Consider the following 21978-nt stretch of genomic DNA (forward strand, 5'->3'; position numbering starts at 1 on the left):
AGAGGGTTAACACAGATGCAGCGCAGACTTAACGTACACTACAGAGAGGGAGAGAGGCAGAGTGAGAGCAGTGTTGTACAGTAAGCAGTTTGGCGCGTGGAGGTTAATGCATAGCCTGAAGCTACAAGGCACTCTCTCACTCTCTCTCTCTCCCTCTTACTGCACCATAATGACACGGACGAGCGGAGAAGAGAGGGAGGGAGGAAGGGGGGAGGGCAGAAGGAGGGGGGGAAAGGAAAAAGAGGATGGAAACAGGAGGAGAGAATAGAGGAAAAGAGAGGGGAGAGAGAGAATGAGAGAGAGATTGAGTGAGAGGGGGAGGGAGGGAGGAGAGCGCGTGTGTAGGAGAGAGGGAAGACATCTCTCCACATTAAGCAGCATAAAGGAAAGAGAGAGAGAGAAGTAGAGAGGAAAAGAGTGAATAGAAAAACAATATGAGAAGAGCGTCTATATTTTAAAAACCCAGCAGTGTTGCATGAATGAATTTGTGTGTGAGAGTGTGTGTGTTAGAGTGTGTGAGAGTGTGTCTGTTTGTGTGTGTGTGTAATTGTGTGTCTCTCCTTCCCATTGCAGTGTACTGTGAGTCAGTCTGTACTAACCCTTATTAATCTATTAATCTAACTCTCTATCTCTCTTAGTCTCTCTCTCTTCCTCCTTGCCTTTCTCTCTCAATGCAATGCAGATTTGAACATTTAAAGGGAGAAAGAGGGCAGGAGACAGACAGAAAGAGAGAGAGAGAGAGAGAGAGAGAGAGAGGGAAAATTGTAGGTCTATCGGACCCTCAGTAGAAAATACACCATGGCAGAATACCAGGTGACTGTCAGAAACACAAAGCAGAGGCAGTTCCTGACCAAATACCAACTCAATGACCACAGCCTGGCCAGGGAAAACAGGCTCTGAGGTCACTGTGAGAGAGGAACGCACTTTCTACTAACTCCTAAAAATTAAAATCTCCATCCCACAATTCCCACAAATAACAGAGACAGAAAAATTGTCAGTCATGCTGGGAGAGGGACACACAGCCCCACTGGCTGCCCAATTTGTCCACCTGTCACACTCTGAGGGACATTGTGTGGATGGACAGTATATAGACACCATGCCTGCTAGAGAGAGAGAGGGAGGGAGGGAGGGGAGGGGAGATGGAAGGGGACCTGTTCTGTTTATATTTGGGAAGTGTGAGGGTCTGGGGATATATATATATATATATACAGAGAGGGAAAAAGTATCTGATCCCCTGCTGATTTTGTACGTTTGCCCACTGACAAAGAAATGATCAGTCTATCATTTTAATGGTAGGTGTATTTTAACAGTGAGAGACAGAATAACAACAAAAAAATCCAGAAAAAAAGTTATAAATTGATTTGCATGTTAATGAGTGAAATAAGTATTTGATCCCCTATCAATCAGCAAGATTTCTGGCTCCCAGGTGTCTTTTATACAGGTAACGAGCTGAGATTAGGCGCACTCTCTTAAAGGGAGTGCTCCTAATCTCAGCTCGTTACCTGTATAAAAGACACTTGTCCACAGAAGCAATCAATCAATCAGATTCCAAACTCTCCACCATGGCCAAGACCAAAGAGCTGTCCAAGGATGTCAGGGACAAGATTGTAGACCTACACAAGACTGGAATGGGCTACAAGACCATCGCCAAGCAGCTTGGTGAGAAGGTGACAACAGTTGGTGCGATTATTCGCAAATGGAAGAAACACAAAATAACTGTCAGTCTTCCTTGGTCTGGGGCTCCATGCAAGTTCTCACATCGTGGAGTTTCAATGATCATGAGAACGGTGAGGAATCAGCCCAGAACTACACGGGAGGATCTTGTTAATGATCTCAATGCAGCTGGGACCATAGTCACCAAGAAAACAATTGGTAACACACTACGCCGTGAAGGACTGAAATCCTGCAGCGCCCGCAAGGTCCCCCTGCTCAAGAAAGCACATGTACAGGCCCGTCTGAAGTTTGCCAATGAACATCTGAATGATTCAGAGGAGAACTGGGTGAAAGTGTTGTGGTCAGATGAGACCAAAATCGAGCTCTTTGGCATCAGCTCAACTCGCCGTGTTTGGAATAGGAGGAATGCTGCCTATGACCCCAAGAACACCATCCCCACCGTCAAACATGGAGGTGGAAACATTATGCTTTGGGGGTGTTTTTCTGCTAAGGGGACAGGACAACTGCACCGCATCAAAGGGACGATGGACGGGGCCATGTACCGTCAAATCTTGGGTGAGAACCTCCTTCCCTCAGCCAGGGCATTGAAAATGGGTCGTGGATGGGTATTCCAGCATGACAATGACCCAAAACACACAGCCAAGGCAACAAAGGAGTGGCTCAAGAAGAAGCACATTAAGGTCCTGGATGGGCCTTGCCAGTCTCCAGACCTTAATCCCATTGAAAATCTGTGGAGGGAGCTGAAGGTTCGAGTTGCCAAACGTCAGCCTCGAAACCTTAATGACTTGAAGAGGATCTGCAAAGAGGAGTGGGACAAAATCCCTCCTGAGATGTGTGCAACCTGGTGGCCAACTATATGAAACATCTGACCTCTGTGATTGCCAACAAGGGTTTTGCCACCAAGTACTAAGTCGAAGGGGTCAAATACTTATTTCCCTCATTAACATGCAAATCAATTTATAACTTTTTTGAAATGCGTTTTTCTGGATTTTTTTGTTATTATTCTGTCTCTCACTGTTAAAATACACCTACCATTAAAATTATAGACTGATCATTTCTTTGTCAGTGGACAAACGTACAAAATCAGCAGGGGATCAAATACTTTTTTCCCTCACTGTATATACACCGATCAGCCATAACATTATGACCACCTGCCTAATATTGTGTAGGTCCCCCTTTTGCCACCAAAACAGCCCTGACCCGTCGAGGTATGGACTCCACTAGACCTCTGAAGGTGTGCTGTGTTAACTGGTACCAAGACGTTAGCAGCAGATACTTTAAGTCCTGTAAGTTGTGAGGTGGGGCCTCGTTTGTTTGTCCAGCACATCCCACAGATGCTCGATTGGAATGAGATCTGGGGAATTTGGAGGCCAAGTCAACACCTTGAACTTGTGATTCATCAGAACAGGCCACCTTCTTCCATTGCTCCGTGGTCCAGTTCTGATGCTCACGTGCCCATTGTATGCGCATTCGGCAGTGGACAGGGGTCAGCATGGGCACCCTGACTGGTCTGCAGCTACGCAGCCCCATATGCAACACCGTTCTATCAGAACCAGCATTAACTTTTTCAGCAATTTGAGCTGCAGTAGCTCGTCTGTTGGATCGGACCACACGGGCCAGCCTTCGCTCTCCATGTGCATCAATGAGCCTTGGCCGCCCATTACCCTGTCTCCAGTTCACCGCTTTTCCTTCCTTGGACCACTTTCAATAGGTACTGACCACTGCAGACCGGGAACACCCCACATGAGCTGCAGTTTTGGAGATGCTCTGACCCAGTTGTCTAGCCATCACAATTTGGCCCTTGCTCAGATCCTTACGCTTGCCCATTTTTCCTGCTTCTAACACATCAGCTTTGAGGACAGAATGTTCACTTGCTGCCTAATATATCCCACCCACTGACAGGTGCCATGATAATGAGATTATCAGTGTTATTCACTTCACCTGTCAGTGGTCATAATGTTATGGCTGATCGGTATATATATATATATATATTCTGTATCACAGATATTGTTTGTTATTGAAACATTGTTTCTTATAATTTCTGTAATGCTTAATACTTAAGGACTATAGAGTCACTACTGGTGTCATAGGGATACACTATAGAGACAGTACTGGTTTCATAGGGATAGACTTTAGAGACACTACAGGTGTCATAGGGATACAATATAGAGGCACTACTTGTGTTATAGGATACAATATAGAGGCACTACTTGTGTTATAGGGATACACTATATAGACACTCCTGCACTACTATACAGACATCACTTCAGCCACTGATAGATATATGAACAGATAAATAAAGCTATACACATATGTATACATAGTATAGTAACAGTAAAGAGGGGACAAGTGAGAGAAACAGTAGAGAGAGAGATAGAGAGAGAGGGATCCCTGACTAGGTAACCTACAATGATGATGTAATCCCTGTTGTGACTCATTCTGTGTTTGGGATTCTTGTTTTGTGAATGAAAGGCAGGTCAAAAAGTTACTTTGTGTAAATGTTTTCATTAATAAAGTGAGACGCACACATTCACACACTCTCACAGACACACACATTCACACACTCTCACAGACACAGAGGCACGCAGACACATACAATAAGAAACACAGACACACACTCACAAAGACAAACCTACACTCTCTCTCTCTCTCTCTCTCTCACACACACACACACACACATACACACACACACACACGGACAGAGACACACACACAGACTCACAGTATGACAGTACAGTGTGTTACAGTGCACTATATTAGGGTACAATGCTGTATGATACAGTGGGAGTGGGGTAGTGTGTGTCTGTGGGAGGCCCTCACACTACCATTCTCCCTCTCTAAGGCTCTCCCTCCCTCTCTCTCTCTCAATCACTTCCCAGTGTTTCAGCACCATGGACAGAGACAGATGCCTGACAGAGACAAAACTGCAGGAGAACCGGGGGTGAGAGTCACAGAGTAAGAGTTAAGAGAATACTGCACTGTATTATATCACACTACAACACCATACTGTACTGTATTATATCACATTGTACTGTATTACACCACACTACACTGTACTGTATTACACCACACTATGCTATACTGCATTACACAATGTTGTAAACACTGGAGCGTATTCCTCAGTAGTAAATGCAGATTAGAGTGAGTCAGTGTCAACAAGATCTGAGTCAAACTGAGGAAATTATCCGAACAAGAGGGAGTATGCATCTCCCTTGATTCTCTACCTCTCTTTCATCCCTCCATCATAACACCAAAAACACTTTCTCCTCTGCCTATCAATGCTGTGTCTCTCTCCATTACCCTTCTTCCATCCAGTCTCTCTCCTGCTCTCTTCCTTGCCTCCTTCTCTGTTGCAATTTATTTCATTTCTTCTAGAAGTGTGTTTGAAGAGACAGCTGCCTCAGACCCCCTATAAAAGCCTGTGGTCAGGGTGTGAGTGTGTCTGTGTGTGTGTGTGAATATGAGTGTGACAGTGTGTGAGAGTGTTTTAGTGTGTGTGTGAGTTTGTATGTAGTGTGTGTGTGTGTGTGTGTGTCTGTGTCCAGTCTGTGTGCAAGCCCCCAGTACAAGCAGTGAGGCATCTATAACACTTACAGAGAGGGAGATAGAGAGAAATCTGGGATTCAATCATGCATATATTGACCCTACAGGCAAACTTTGTGCAATGATCTTTAAACACAGAGAGAAAGGGAGAGAGAGAGTGAGAGATAGACAGGGAGTGAGAGACAGAGTGATAGACAGGGAGAAAGAGACAGAGGTAGACAAAGAGGGAGGGAGACAGTGTGTGTGAAATCATTAGTAGTAACAGTATTAGCAATAGTAGTAGTAACAGTATTAGCAATAGTAGTAGTAGTAGTAGTAGTAGTAGTAATAGTAGCAGCAGCAGCAATACTAACAGTAGTAGTAGCATTACTAAAAGCAGTCAAACCAGCAGTAGTAGTTACAATAGTAGCAGTAATTGTAGTAGTAGCATAGCACAGCAGTAGTTGTAGTTGTGTGTAAACACCTTTTAATCAAACAACATAATACAGTACAATACAATACAGTATGGTACAATACAAATCTGTGCGTCTGTCTCTCTGTGCATCTGTCTCTCTGTATATCTCTCTTTGTCTCTGTTACTCCCTCATTCCCTCTATCTCTCTCTGTGTCCCCCTGTCTCTCTCTGTATGTTCAGTGCCTTGCTCTCTAACCCTGTCTATCTGCGTCCCTCTATGCCTTGTCCTTAAGACACTGAACTACTGTCTTGGCCTAGATTGGTGTAGTTCACTGACACTGTAATCAGCTTAGAGAGAGAGGGAGTGAGAGAGGTGGGAGGGAGAGATTGACTGACAGTGACTGACAGGACACTACAGTATATTGACTCAGCATGGAGAGAGGGTGAAGGAGACTGAGAGGGGGGAGGGAGGGAAGAGAGGAGGAGGAGGACTGAAAGATTCAAAAACACAGATGGTGAAAGAGAGAGAGAAATAGAAAATAAAAAAGTGGACACACTATAGAGACACACTATAGGGATACACTATAGAGCAGGGGTTGCCAATGTCTGGTGATGGAGGGCCAGTTTCCGGAGGTTGCATGGGATGGGGGGCCACAGTAGAAATTGAACCACCGATGAAAACTAAATATGTCCCAAATCATATCTATACATTTCTGTTATTGAACATTTATTAACTTTAATTGTTGTTTTATTATTGTCCCCCAAATTACATTTTTAGAAAGTGTAAAAATATAGTAAAGGTTCAGAAAAGGGGTGATTGAAGGATGGCTTTGGGGGGCCGCACCAAACATCTTTAAGGACTGTATCTGGGTGTCGTAGGGATACAATATAGAGACATTCCTGCTGCCATAGGAATACACTATAGAGTCACTGTTTTTCATAGGGATACAATATAGAGTCACTACTGGTGTCATAGGGATACACTATAGAGACACTACTGGTTTCATAGGGATACACTATAGAGACACTACTGGTTTCATAGGGATACACTTCAGAGACAGTACAGGTGTCATAGGGATACAATATAGAGGCTTGTGTTATAGGGATACAGTATACAGACACTACTGCTGTCGTATGGACACACTATATAGACACTACTGCACTACTATACAGACATCACTTCAGCCACTGATAGATATATAAATAGACAAATAGATATTTATACACATATGTATAAACACACATAGCCTATATATACACCTATATACATATATATACACACACACACACACACACACACACACACACACATACATATGTATATATATATAGGCCTATATAAACTACTACTATTAATGCTAATAAAAAGAAAAAGAGGCGTCAGTCGCATTCTGTATATCCGCACAGCGCAGTGTTCCAATACAGAGCAGAGAGGGAGAGAGGGAGTGCACTGAACCGGTGTAAAATCACTAACCAAGCGAATTGAGCAAAGTAAGCGACACAGATAGATAGTTAGAGAGATAGATGGATGGATGGATATACCAACAGAGGGAGGTTGGGCCGGTCGAATGGACAGCAAGAGAGGAACAGAGAGAGAGAGAGAGAGAGAGAGAGATCATCACGGCGAACGCGACGTTTCGTCCGAACTACACGAAAAGCACCGATCGAAAATGCAATCAAAGACACACACACACCTCCTCTCTCTCTCTCTCTCTCTCTCTCTCTCTCTCTCTCTGTCTTTCACCGCATAGTTCAAGCACATCGCCTCCCGCTCTGCACTGTCGCAGCCATCGCAGGACCACAACACTGATGATAATAATAATAATAATAATAATAATAATAATAATAATAATAATGCCCAAATCACAGGTTCTTTCCTATCGGGAGATAATGTATTTTCTCTCTCTGTGTGTCTATATGTCGGTCAGTGTGTAGCCTGTGTCACCTTTGCATTTTCCGTCGTATGGCGCCGGGGGTCTGTCAGTAACCTACACAAATCCCCACTCTCTCCCTACCCCAACCACCCCTTCCCCCTCCCCCTCCCTCTGTCTCTCGTATACGTCTGTATTCTATGCGGCGGTCTCGGTGCTTTATAAGACTGCTTTATAACGGGGAAAATCCGCAGTAACGATACTCTACTCGTCTACTCGTTTATTTCTCTCTCTCTCTTTCTCTCTCCCTATCTCTCAGCTGTCTGTGGGTACTTATCTATAGAAATGTTCAAACGGATAAAAGCCGCAGAACATATGAATATAGCCACCAACTCTCTCTCTCTCTCTCTCTCTCTCTCTCTCTCTCTCTCTCTCTCGCTCGCTCGCTCGTTCGCTCTCTCCCTCTCTCTCAGCGCTGCGTTTATCTACCGGGACAGAGCTGTGCAGACGGATAACATGCCACCGCTATACTCACTCCGCCTGCTCTCCCTCTCTCTCAGGCCCGAGATTAACATTACAGTAACCCACACAGTCCAGTGGTGTATTGATACAATAATAAGCGAATATACTATGAGGCCCAAGACAAGGCTGCGACACTTTTTGTCCACTGCGACAGTAAAGTGTAGTGTGGTATAAACACAGTAAAGTGCAGTGTGGTTTGTAGTACAGATACCGTAAAGTGCATTGTGGTATACTGTGGTATAAACACAGTAAAGTGTGGTGTGGTGTACTGTGGTATAAACACAATTGCGTGTGCTGTGGTGGAATTCGAAATCAATATTTTATTTTAATGTATTGATTTATTTATTCATATATTTATTTATTGGCAGACGCCCTTATCCATAAACATATTTCTGCTTAAGATCACATAGTTCCCAACACATTCTGCGACGCTAAACTGCAAAGAAACAAAGCGAATTATCACAAGTGTCGTTATTTTATAATACGGCAGAACAGTGATATACCGCACCTCTGTATGTAAAATAATGCTTCCCTACAAAGCAGCCTAATGCTTATCCTCCACCCAATCTCCTGCCACAGTGCTGCGTTTCGCAGAGGACATGACAGCACCAGTGTGACCGGACAGCGACAGTAATGCGGATGGAACTGACAACACAGCACCAATGTGGCCGGACAGCGACAGTACTGCGGACGGAGCGGACAGCACAGCGCACCAGTGACCAACAGCGACAATAATGCGGACAGAGCCCTGTTCTCGCCCGCCACGCTGCGCCCACTGTGTGCTGTAGAGGTGGAGCTCTGATTGTGTCTATTCGCAAAGCAGACACTCAAACACACAAACACATTCCCACAGAACAGTGGTGTAGTCTGTGTGTAACACAATAGTAATTACATGAGGCTGGAACGTGTTTGTCCCCCACAACACACTATTGTCCTTTATGATACATTGACTGACTGTGTTGCCTGTCTGGGAATATAACGAAGTCCAGTATAATACAGGATAGCAGTCCAATATAGTACAATACGGTAGAGTATAATACAATACAGTCCAGTACAGTCTAGTATAATACAGTATAATACAGTATAATGCACTACACTACATTGCAGTCTAGAGGTGAAAAGGAGGTAGAATGTATGAGAGGTAGGGGGAGGAGAGAAAACTTTAATAAAGAAAAACAAGGAAAAGAAAACAAAAAATAACGGAAAGGGAGGAAGGGGAAGGGAATAGGGAAAATAAAGCAGCAGAAACAGCTGATAACTGAGACAGAGAGAGAGGGGGGGAGGGAGGGAGGGAGAGAGAGAGATCGACCACTTTCACAAGCAATAAAATGCTCACGAGCTATATACGAATTTCTTCATTAACAATACTGACTCTTCAGTCCACACACACACACACACACACACACACTAACATAAGCTATAGCCCCCCACACACTTCAGTTTACACACATGCACACACGGACATACAAACGAACGCAATCTATAACCCATCACACACGCTCCGAAATATATAGCATCGCAGCTAGAGGACGCATCGCCGCACAGAAGAGAACAGCGATGCAACACCAACACAAAACAAGGAAAAGCCAAACTTAACTCAACGCGACACGACAGCACTGCGCTGCGCTGCACAGAGGAGAAAGAGAGAGAGAGTACGGTGATCGAAGTGGACGAGTGTGGATGTGGACCGCATTTTCAGCGAAGGACAAAATATTTACATTTACTTAAAACGCTTTCCCCGATTATCGTTTCCTTCACAATAAAATCAGATACGCACACAGAATCACACTGACAATACGCGAATTACGGTATGCAAATAGATAGATAAACAGATCGATAGATAGATTTCCACCTTACAGTAAAATAATATGTATGTCATATTTTCATACCTGTCATAATTGTAACACACACACATGGACGGTAACAACGCAGCTCCTTACCCGGGCATACTTGGACGAGTACGGGTCTTCGAAGAGCGCCCAGATCCGCGGTTGCCAGCGCTTCCACCAGCCCAGCTTGCGCCCGTCCTCCTGCAGGCAGAGCCTCTTGAGGTCACCGTCCGCACCGCCGGTCAGAGCAGGGTCGTCCTCTGGCGGGTCGGGCTCCGGGGTCTCAAAGCTGTCTAGCGCTTCCTCGGCGTCGCGGTGCTGCCGGTAGTTCATCCAGCAGCACGCCTCGACGTCCGTCTCGTCGATGCCCCAGAAGGCGAGTTCCTCCTCAAACAGCGGTCCGCACACGTCGTTGGGACAGTGCAGTTTCCCCGTGCGGTAGTAGTTGAGGATGTAGGCGAAGACGGAGGGGTGCCGGTCGAAGAAAAACTCATCGGTCTTGGGGTCGTAGTCAAAGTTGCTGGTGGCGTCCGGTTCCGTCAACCAGGAGAGCCGGGTGCCGGGCAACGTTCGCAGCGTGCTCCGGTAGGTCTCGTGCCGGACGCCGCCGCAGTTGATCACGATTTTCTCGCTCTCTTCTGGCGCAGACATCTCGTCTTTTGTACATGTCTTGCCCGCTGCTTTGCTCCCGGTCTTCCGTCCGCGGAACGAAGACACGCACACCGAACTGATCATGGAGAGAGAGCGAGGGAGGGAGGAGAGAGAGAGTGCGGCGGGGGGGGGGGGGGTTAGGAGGAGGAGTGAGGAAAGGAAGGAAGGGGGGTGAGCGAGATGGAGAGGGAGTGGGAGAGAGGGAGAGGGGGGATGTGTGTGTGTAAGGGGTGGAGAGAAGGAGGAGGAGTGGGAGAGGGGGGTCTGGAGAGAGGGATGGAGAGTGGAAGGGAGAGAGGGAGAGTCGATTAGTAGAAAGTGTGTGTGTGTCTGTGAGAGAGAGAGAGAGAGAGAGAGTGTGTGTGAGTGAGAGAGATTTATAGACTTTGATTTTCTATAAGGTCCAAAAAGATCTGGAGACCTTTTTCACTCTCTCTCGCTGTCTGTCAGTCTATACATAAGCTCTATGTCTCCCTGTCCCTCTCTTGTCTTCTCTCTCTCTCTCCATTTCTCTGTGCATCTCTCTCTCTGTTTCTCTCATTCTCTGATCTGTATTTTTGGTCAAAAATGAATAGGAATAAAATAGTAATTGAATCCAAAATATTATTAATAACAGTAATAATCATTATAATAATAAACACCACACAGACACTGCAGCACATTGATACAGATAGGGAGAGTGTAAGAGAGAGAGAGAGAGAGAGAGAGAGAGAGAGAGAGAGAGAGAGAGAGAGAGAGAGAGAGAGAGAGAGAGGGAAAAACAATAGTACCTGGATATATACCAATTGCACACTGATATCTACACCAAAGACAATAACCATTTGGCATTAAGACACAATCAGGCATAGACAAAGATACAGAAAGAAATTACAGATACACAGATCGATAGACAACCATTGGCACATACAGATAGATAAACAAATATCCAGAGACATACAGAATAAAAACACACTTAGGCTGATAGGAAGAGAGAGACACATTTTACATTTTAATAATATACACAAACATACAATCCATACAGAGAGACAAGGGAAGGGGTGAGGGAGGGAGGCAGAGACAGGAGGAGGTGCAAAGAGAGTGGAGAGAGGGAGGTACAGAGGGAGAGACAGAGAGGAGAGTGGAGGGACAGAGGGAATGATAAAGGGAGGGAGAGACCAGAGGTGGGACAGAGAGAGGAGAGAGGGAGGGACAGCAAAGACACAGGCAGGGAGGGACAGAGAGTGAGTAGAGACAGAGAGGGAGGGACACAGAGAGAGAGAGAGGGAGAGAGACAGCTTGGCCATAGAAACAGGCCAACACAGGCAGACCCAGTTGCCCAGAGTGGACAGATACTGTGGTCATTGTGAGAGAGGAGAGGTGGAGAGAGAGATGCACTTTCTCCTGCACTGCACAAAATAATCCCTCACCAGGGACATGCACTTTGAGCAAATCAGTAGGTGCCGTCTGTACTTGACACAAATGACACAGACAGAAAAACTCTCCGTCCAGCTAGGCAAGGGACACACAGACCCTATAGCAGCCCAGTATATAGCCACCTGCTCAGTCTGAAGGAGGTGTCAGTGAGCTCCTTCTGTAGGGCACAGCTGGAGAGAGGATATCTCCAAAAATATAACTGTTAATACAATATATTTTAGTGTTCTGTTATGGTAATTACAAGGTTATATTTATTATACATACTTGTGTTTTTTCCCCTATATTATTCTTCTTACTATTATTATTGATTATTATCAATGTTTCAATTGATCATTTATATTCCTTTTGTAATGCCTTGACATACAGTACTGTCCAAAAGTTTTAGGCAGGTGTGAATAATTGCTGTAAAGTAAGAAAGTAAGAAAACAGACATGTTAATACATTATATTTATCAATTAACTAAATGCAAAGTGAGTGAACAGAAGAAAAATCTAAATCAAATTGTATTTGGTGTGAACACCCATTGCCTTCAAATCAGCATAATTTATTCTAGGTACACTTGAACACAGTTTACAAAGTAATGGATTTTGTAGGCATATAGTCAGGTGTATGATTAAACAATTATACCAAACTAATGGTATAATGATAATGCTAATGATCATCAATTCAATATGTAGGTTGAAACAATCATTAACTGAAACAGAAACAGCTGTGTAGGAGGAATAGAACATGGTGAGGAATAGCCAAACTCACCAAAACAAGGTGAGATTGCAGAAGACAGTTTACTGTCAAAGGTCATACACCATGGCAAGACTGCGCACAGTAACAAGACACAAGGTATTTATACTGCATCAGCAAGGTTTCTCCCAGGCAGAAATTTCAAGGCAGACAGGGGTTTCCAGATGTGCTGTCCAAGCTCTTTTGAAGAAGCACAAAGAAACGAGCAATGTTGAGGACTGTGGATGCAGTGGTCGGCCAAGGAAACTTACTGCAGCAGATGAAAGACAAATCATACATACTTCCCTTTGCAATCGGAAGATATCCAGCAGTGCCATCAGCTCAGAATTGGCAGAAAACAGTGGGACCCTGGTACACCCATCTACTGTCTGGAGAAGTCTGGTCAGAAGTGGCCTTCATGGAAGACTTGCTGGCAAAAAGGAGTACCTCTGATGTGGCAACAAGGCCAAGCGACATGAAAACACAGGAACTGGGCTGCAGAAAAATGGCAGTAGGTGCTCTGGACTGATGACTCAAAATTTGAAATATTTGGCTGTAGCAGAAGGCAGTTTGTTCGTCGAAGGGCTGGACAGCGGTACACGAATTAATGTCTGCAGGCAACAATGAAGCATGGTGGAGATTCCTTGCAAGTTTGGAGCTGCATTTCTGTAAATGGAGTTGGGGATTTGGTCAGAATAAATGGTCCCCTCAATGCTAAGAAATACAGGCAGATACTTATCCATCATGCAATGCCATCAGGGAGGCATCTGATTGGCCCCAAATTTATTCTGCAGCATGACAATGACCCCAAGCATACAGCAAAAATCATTAAGAACTATCTTCAGCCTAAAGAAGAACAAGGAGTCCTTGAAGTGATGGTATGGCCCCCACAGAGCTCTGATCTCAACATCATTGTATCATTGTATCATCATCGTGTATCTGGGATTACATGAAGAGAGAGAAGCAACTGAGGCTGCCAAAATCCACAGAAGAACTGTGGTTAGTTCTTCAAGATGTTTGGACCAACTTACCTGCTGAGTTCCTTCAAAAACTGTGTATCTAGAAGAATTAATGCTGTTTTGAAGGTAAAGGGTGGTCACACCAAATATTGATTTGATGTAGATTTTTGATAAATATAATCTATTAACATGTCTATTTTTGAAAGCATTCTTATTTTACAGCATTTGTTCACACCTGCCTAAAACTTTTGAACAGTACTGTACATGCCAATAAAGCACATTGAATTTAAGTGAATTCAGAGAGAGAGAGAGAGAGAGAGAGAGAGAGAGAGAGAGAGAGAGAGAGAGAGTGGAAGGGAGAGAGAGGAAAGGAAGAGAGAGGAGGAGGGAGAGATGGTCACCTTTGTATTCAGAGTTGGCAATCTTTTCACCATGTTTTCAAATGAACTCTAAAGAGAAACAGCACAGATACAAATTCCACCCCCCCACACACACTCCCTCCATCTCTCAAACAGCTTGATACTGATGCACTACATGATACTGTATGTGAGTGACTGTGAGAGTGTGTGTCAATTTGAGTGAGTGATTGTGTGTATGTCTGTGAGAGAGTATGTGCTTGCCTGTGAGTGTGTATGTGTCAGACTGTGTTTGAGTGTCAGTGAGACTACATGTCTCTCTCTGTTCATCTGTCTACACTCTTGCTGTCCTTCTCCCTTTCTGTCTCTCTCCTGCTCTACCTGTTTCCCTGTCCCTCTGTCCTGCTCTCTCTGTCCCTCTGCCCCAGTGTGAGAGGCAGAAGGAAGGTTGAGGGAGCAGAGGAGGGGGATGATATAAATTATCCTATTTCATCATTGTCAGATTTTCTCTGCCTTTCTAATTTTTGAATAAAGTATATTTATATTTTTAAAAGTCAAAAAGTCTGCCTGCCTGCCTCCCTCCCTCCAAACAGTAGTGCGCGCTCGGCTGATTCAATTATATCAGTGAATCGGCCCTCCACCATCTCTCTTCCCCCTTCTCCACTCTCTCCTCCCCCCTCTCCCCCTCCTGCCTCTCTCCTCCCCTTCCCCCTCTAACTCTCTCCCTCTTTCTCTCTCTCTCTCTCTGTCCTGAGGGAGAGAGAGAGGTGCAGTATAACAGTTTTGCTGAGCTTCAGTGAAAATCTCTTCAGAATGCAGACAAGGCGATATTTAAAGACACACACACACACACTCACTCACTCACACACACACACTCACATACACACACTTAAACACACACTCACACTCATACACACATTCACACACACAAAAATGCACACTCACACTCAAACACACACCCACATTCAGACACACACACATTCAGACACACACACACAACTCCATAGATTTTCATTGGAAACCTTGTAACCAATTCTGCAAACCTCAACATTTCTAGACCTACTACATCCCCCTGCATCCCTCCCTCCTCCTCTCTTTTGCTCTCCATTTCTGTCTGTAACAGCACAGCACAGTACAATTCAGTATTGTGTCAGCACACTACATTATAACACAACAGTGTACAGTACAGGTATAGACAGAGACAGAAACTAGTACAACCCTACACAAAATATATAGGGGGGAGGGTTAAATACCAACGTATATCAAAGATAGTGTAATGTAGTATTTACAGTACACTGCAGGATATGCTATAATTTATAGTAGATAGAGAGAGCAAGACGCTAAGAGACCGAGAGAGAACACGAGAGAGAAGGGGATCACACATATAAAAAATACTTAATTTATCAAATCATGCTCAAGATGTATTTATATAGCTAAAATCACTAATTAATTCTCTCTCTCTCTCCATTCACACGGTCTCCCTCCCCCTACTCCTCCGCACACGAATGGTCTCTCTCGCTCTCTCTCTTTCTCTCACTCACTATCTCTCTCAGCACAGAAGGATTCGAATTTCTGCGACGATGCGACGAATCAGCGCTTCCCTCTGTCTCTCCCTCTTTTTCCCGCTCCCTCTTTCTCCCTTACTCCATCGCTTTTCCCAATTCTCTCTACAATCGCCTCGATGTTTTTTGTGTTATTATTATTATTATTATTATTATTATTTATTTATTTATTTAATTTTATTTAAAGTAGCGATGCACCACGAGACGCGGAGAACGAGCGAGATGAACGGTAAGTTCGCACGGAAAAAATTGGCGGGAGTCAGACTGACAGACAGACAGACACACACACACACACACACACAGATAGCTAGATAGATAGACTTGTTTAGTAGTTCAGTATAGTTTCAAACTACAGTGTATTACTGAGCGTAATAGGACATTAATAGTAATTATGCAGTACATTGTAATACACTAAATATGTAGCATACATATATACAGTAGGCTATACACTTTACTATATATTACAATGACTATATAATGTACATGTATTGCACTACACTACAGTATATTACAGTCAGACAGAAAGTGAGAGGGGAGGGTAATTGTGGGTAATTGTGACAATCGGTAAGTGTCAAAAGTTCGCTAGATGGAAAAAAGAAAGATACACTGACTGACTGATTGACTCATTCACTGACTAAGTGACTCACTGACAAACTGACACTCACTGACCGACTGAATGACTGATAAACTGACTCGACAGACTTTAGATCAGTTAGAAACATATTTTAGCGACCAAGCTAACTCTTATTATAACACTTCCGGGCAATTGCGTTTCGGCACCACGGACAGCGCTCAACCGTTCGGCTTTTTTCGTGCCTTGCGCTCGGTGGCGTTCAGCATATCCTGACATTGGAGCAGCTGGATTTCTCGCCGCAGACTCTTCTGTCGACACTGCGATTCTCACAGCGACACAGTGAGAGTGTGTGTGTGTGAGAGAGAGAGAGAGAGAGAGAGAGAGAGTGAGAAAGAGAGAGAGTGGGAGGCGCGATATTCTGCGGATTACGTCATTAATAATTATGCCTCGCTCGACCCGTTAGCGCTACAACGCGGTGAGCTTGAGAGATAAAGAGTGAGAGAGATAGCAGCAGTGTTCATACAGACATACTGACTGACTTACTGGACACTACAGTACATTAACACTGATTGAGGGGGAGGGACGTGAGGGGGGGAGTCTCAGTTTGTAATTAGTTATTGAGTTCAATGCAGCACTAAAACAGCAAAGTTAGACAATATGATAATATGACTGACTGGACACTACACTGAGAGAGAGAATGGTCTTTTAATTTAATATGTTCTCTCTTCCTTCCTCTGTCCATCTCCCCCTCTATCTGTGTGTCTGTCCATCTCTCCTTCTTTCAGTGCAGTGATATTGTCCAGTCAGTCAATTTCTCAGTGTTAATCTCTTATAACATCCCCACCCCCTCTCTCTCTCCCTCTCCCTCTCTCTCAAAAGTCACCTTCTGTTTTGTCTATTCTGTCATTTTGGCTAAAGGTTGACTGAGACTTACAGGAACACTGAACTGACAGAGAGAGAGAGAGAGAGAGAAGGAGAGAGGGAGGGAGGGAGAGAGAAACAGAGCCAGTTAATATGTTTAAGGAGAAGGAAGGACAGAGAGGGAGAAGTGCGGGTAGAGAGTGAGAGAGAGAGAGAGAGAGAGAGAGAGAGAGAAAGGTAGTTTTGCTACATATATGCGCTATACTGTACCTGAAGTACACACGCTGACTGTACATTATATATACACCTGGAGTACACATACTGCTGTGTTGTACTATATATATACCCCCAGAGTACATACTGTGCTGTACTGCACTGTACTACATTGTACTGAGAGAGAGCAAATGAATGAAAAAGGTAGTGGGGGGCGGAGAATTGACAGTGTCATATATCTCTCTTTGCTGAGTGTGTTCAATTTCTCTTTACTAAATGCAACCCTCACTGTTTCTCACAGGGAGAGGGGAAAGGGAGAGGAGGGATACTACAGATGCATACAGACTGACTGGACACTACAGTACATTTGTCTTGTACTGAGAGAGAGGTGGAAGGGGGGAGGGGGGTAAATACAGACACTAACTGATGGACTGAGTGGACACTATAGTATATTCACACTGCACTGAGAGAGGGAGAGATAGAGGGAGTAAATTGTCATCAAAGGAGTCAGCCAACTACTAGGCTATATATTTCTCAAATTCAAAATCAGATTCAAAATTAGCTTTATTGGCATGCCACACTTACACAAGTGATTACAGGTACAGTAAAGAAGACCAGCAAATAAAATTAAAATATAAAATAAGTGTGTTCAAACAGAAAATCTTACATAGCACTCTCTCATTTCAATTAAAAAAAGCTTTATTGGCATGACTAATTGACATCAGTTCTGCTATAGCATTGACAGACATCTCTCATCCTCCCTGTTCCTGTCACTCTCATCCCCACCTCACTCTGTATCCCTCTCTCTCCTTCTCCCAGTACATGTTAAAGAAAATCCCCTCTTTCTCTCTCCCCCCCAATGCTCTCAGTGCAGTGACACAGAGACACCTACTGGAAAGCAGATGTTACTGCAGCTGAAAGCCAAAATAAATAAATAAATGTAACACTGCAGAAAATTCAGTCTGTGCCCATCCCCCATCTCTCTCTCTCTCTCTCTCTCTCTCTCTCTCTCTCTCTCTCTCTCTCTCTCTCTCTTTCTCCTTCTCTCAAACACATGCCACCCCCTTCTCTCCCTCTACCCCTCAGTGCTAGAGTACTGTAGTGTCCAGCCAGTCAGTCAGTTTGTGTATGTCTGCATCACCCCCCCCCCCAGCAGAAAAGGGGGGTTAATATTACAAATGTATTTATTTATCTATCTATCTATGCTGGACAGTATGTCATTGAGACATTGGGTTCAGGACAGCATTCTTTGCACAAACAAACTCACAGAGAGAGAGAGAGAGAGAGAGAGAGAGAGAGAGAGAGAGAGAGGGAGGGAGGGAGGGAGACAGAGAGAGAGGAGAGACAGACAGAGGCACACAGAGAAAGAGACAGACAGAGAGAGAAAGAGACTGAGACATACACTGACACACACAGAAGGGAAAGGGGGGAGAGAGGCAAGACAATTAGAAGGTCAGAGGTATCACACTACAGTCTTTTTGCTCAGAGACCCTCTGTGCTACACACACCCCTCTCCCCACCTGCCCCTGCACACCTACAGCAATGCCTCTGCTAATTAACTGACCTCTCGCTAATTAGGGCCGGTGTGAGAGACATGAAGAGGGAATATGAGGAATGAGAGAGAGAGATAACTGTTAAAAGGAGGCCTGCCTAGATCTATTCATAGAAAATCAGGGATGAGAGGCAGAGAGAGAGAGACAGAGAGTGTGAGGGAGTAAGAGGGGGAGAGGACAGAAGGTTAACAGACAGCCAAAGTATAACACACCGTACTACACAATACACTGTATTATAGTACTTAACTCCCCAGCTGCATACTGTACTGCACTATGCTGCATTATACTACAATGCACTGCATTATACTACAATACACTACACTAAGCACTACTGTGTAGCCTGTACTATACTATACTACACTACAGGACCCTACTATACACTAAACTATAGTAGACATTTCTAAACAACACCACACTACTCTGTAGTTTGTATGGTACTGCACTACACTACAAAACCCTACTCCACACTAAACTATAGTAGACATTACTATAGTACACCACAATACTCTATTATCTGTACTGTACTAGACTACCTAACCCTACTCTACACTATACTATAGTAGACTTTACTATAAGATACAGTTCAACACTATATTATACTGCACTACATTATACTACAATATAATATGCAATATCACTCTGTACAATGGTTCACTTCACTATACTACATTACACTACACTAGACAGAGACAGTGTCACATAGAGAAACAGACACAAACATAGAAGATATTGGACACTTAACCTCATTTGAATTTAATTGGATGATTTGACAGAGACAGAGGAAGAGAGAGACAGAGAGACAAACGGAGAGACACAGATGTAGGAAAAGAGACACAAATGCAGACAGATAGTGACACAAAGGTAAAGAGACAGATGCAGTAAGAGAGAGAGAGAAAGAAAGAGAGAGGGACAGAAAGTTTTAGCAGTACTGTGTAATCTGTCAGTTATTGTGGTTAGGTAAAAAAAACATATCTTAGTAATAACACCTTTATAACTGTTTCCAGAGAGAGTGAAATGTGGGGCAGAGTCCTTTTTGGGAAGAGAAGGATCATTTCTAGGTTACAGGAAACCATGAAGGAGAGAAATAGAGAGAGATGGAGACAGACAGAGGAAGGCAGAGACACAGAGACAAAGAGAGGACAAACAGAGATGGACAGAGAGACAGATGCAGACAGAGACAGATTGATGAACAGACAGATCAACAGACAGACACACAACTGAGATAAACAGATTGATAAGTGCAGAGATGGAGGGATGAAATATTCATGGGCAGGAAGTGAAGAGGTGGGGGTGGAAGGGGCTGGGGGTTCCGCAGAGTACAGTGGAAATACTAATTAACGTCCAGAGGCAATTAAGAAAATGTACTTATAAACAGAGGACAGAGAGCCATTATACTACAATACATTACACTACATTACACAGTACTACACTTTACTACACTGCACTACACTACACTCTACTACTCTACACTGTAGTACAGTATAGTATAGGAGCCCAGTCTGGAGCCAGCGCTGTGTCGACTAAAGTATAGTATAGTATAGTATAGGGGCTTAAACTGGAGCCAGTGCTGTGTCGTCTATAGTATAGCATAGTATAGTATATCATAGAGCCGGGACTGGAGCCAGCTGTGTGGACTATACAATATAGTGTAGTATAGTATAGGGCAGACAGCCTGACAGGCGCACAGAGAGAGGGACACACACACATAGACAGTGAGAGAGACAGATTGACAGACAGACACAGACAATATTGTGTGAGTGTATGTCTGAGAGTGAGAGTGTGTGTCGGTATGTGTGTGTGACTGACTAGGTGAGTGTGTGTCTGTTTGTGTGAGTTTACCAGAGAATACATGTTGGAGACACAACACACAGACACACACTGATGTCATTACTGGCCGGTATCTTTGATATATGAATGACGTACACAACACACAACACTTACTACTTACTTTTTGATGCTTTGTCGCTGTGAATGAACGAGGGATGAGAGAGGAGTGAAACGGAAGAGAGGTAGAGACGCACAGTGTTGTCTTTAACTGCGAGGTAGAATAGTATAGTATAGTATTGTGTAGAATAGTGTACAGCTTACTGACCGTCAGTATACAACAAATTAATTAACAAAAAAGACATGTTAGACAAACATAATTGTTTAATTGATAGTATCATTAATTATTGTTATGATTATGCACCTTTGCTGTATTTGTATTGTGAACTTCTACCTGCCTCTTCCTCCCTCCCTCCCCTCTCTCTCTGTCTGTATCCGTGTCGTTTGTATCTTGTCGTCTGGTCTTGTCCCGTTTTCCCTCTCCTTCTTTCTCAGTTCTCTCTTCTCCTCCCTCCCTCTCGTATTTTCATATATTTTATTTCCCGTCGGACGCAACAAGCGACTTATTACGCCGACCGATGTTTCTAATATATATCAACCTCCTTCTCTCTCTGACCCCGCACACGCACGCTGTCCACCCTCCTCTTCCTCCTTCTCTCCTCTTTAATGAATAATTCTTAATGTCGTTTTATTGCTGTGACACTGCTACCTCTCTCTGCCTATCTCTCCTTTACGTTGCGTTTTTGAATATGTGTGTGTGCTCGATCTCTCCTCGCTTTTTTCGGTTGTTTGTTTGTATATTTTTTTTCTTCTGCCTCAGAGAACCCGCGATGTCTATTTGTCGGTTGGTTAGTTCCACAATCCAGCCAACGTAGCGCCAACCGAAGTGGATGCAATGAAGACGGACATTCGTATCGGCGGCTGTCGGTGGGTTCCTGACGTGCACACACAGACTGACCGTCACAGCGCTACGACGACTTCAGTAGGATCTACATCACATCTCTCCGTCTTCCCGTCTCTCTCTCTCTCGCTTTAAAAGCATGTATATACACAGTGATGTATATTGATATAATTGTACACAGTTCGCTCGGTCGGTCTCTGTCTGTCCGTCCGCTGACACGATACTTCATTGACCTACGGCGGCGGCAGCGGCTGTACGAGTCAGTAAGTGTGTGTGTGAAGAGAAATGGGCGTTTCTCTCTCTCTCTCTCTCTCTCTCTCTCTCTCTCTCTCTCTCTCTCTCTCTCTCTCTCTCTCTCTCCCCCTCCACCTTCCCGTCTCCCCCGTTTTTCCTCCCCTCCCTTCCATGGACTGAAGAGACGGCGTAAGCATATTACTCTCTCTCGGTCTTTATCTGTCCGTCTGTCTGTCTATCTATCTGCTTGTCCATTTGCACCGTGTGAAGATGTTTGATGATTTTCAACAATTATTTTGAATAATTAACATTCATTGATTAATTATC

The 21978-nt window shown here is 44.1% G+C and overlaps 1 protein-coding gene across 1 annotated transcript in view; it reads right to left on the reverse strand.

Annotated features, from left to right (window-relative positions):
* kcnc3a (potassium voltage-gated channel, Shaw-related subfamily, member 3a) overlaps positions 1-10568 on the reverse strand; it is a 49306-nt gene extending 38738 nt beyond the window's left edge. The window contains exon 1 of the mRNA XM_066708760.1: positions 9945-10568. Within this exon, the coding sequence (XP_066564857.1) occupies positions 9945-10568 (624 nt within the window). The remainder of the gene's footprint in view (positions 1-9944) is intronic.
* Positions 10569-21978: the final 11410 nt, after the last annotated feature.

This window comes from Amia ocellicauda, chromosome 7 (genome assembly GCF_036373705.1).
Source record: "Amia ocellicauda isolate fAmiCal2 chromosome 7, fAmiCal2.hap1, whole genome shotgun sequence".
NCBI classification, from domain to species: Eukaryota; Metazoa; Chordata; class Actinopteri; order Amiiformes; family Amiidae; genus Amia; species Amia ocellicauda.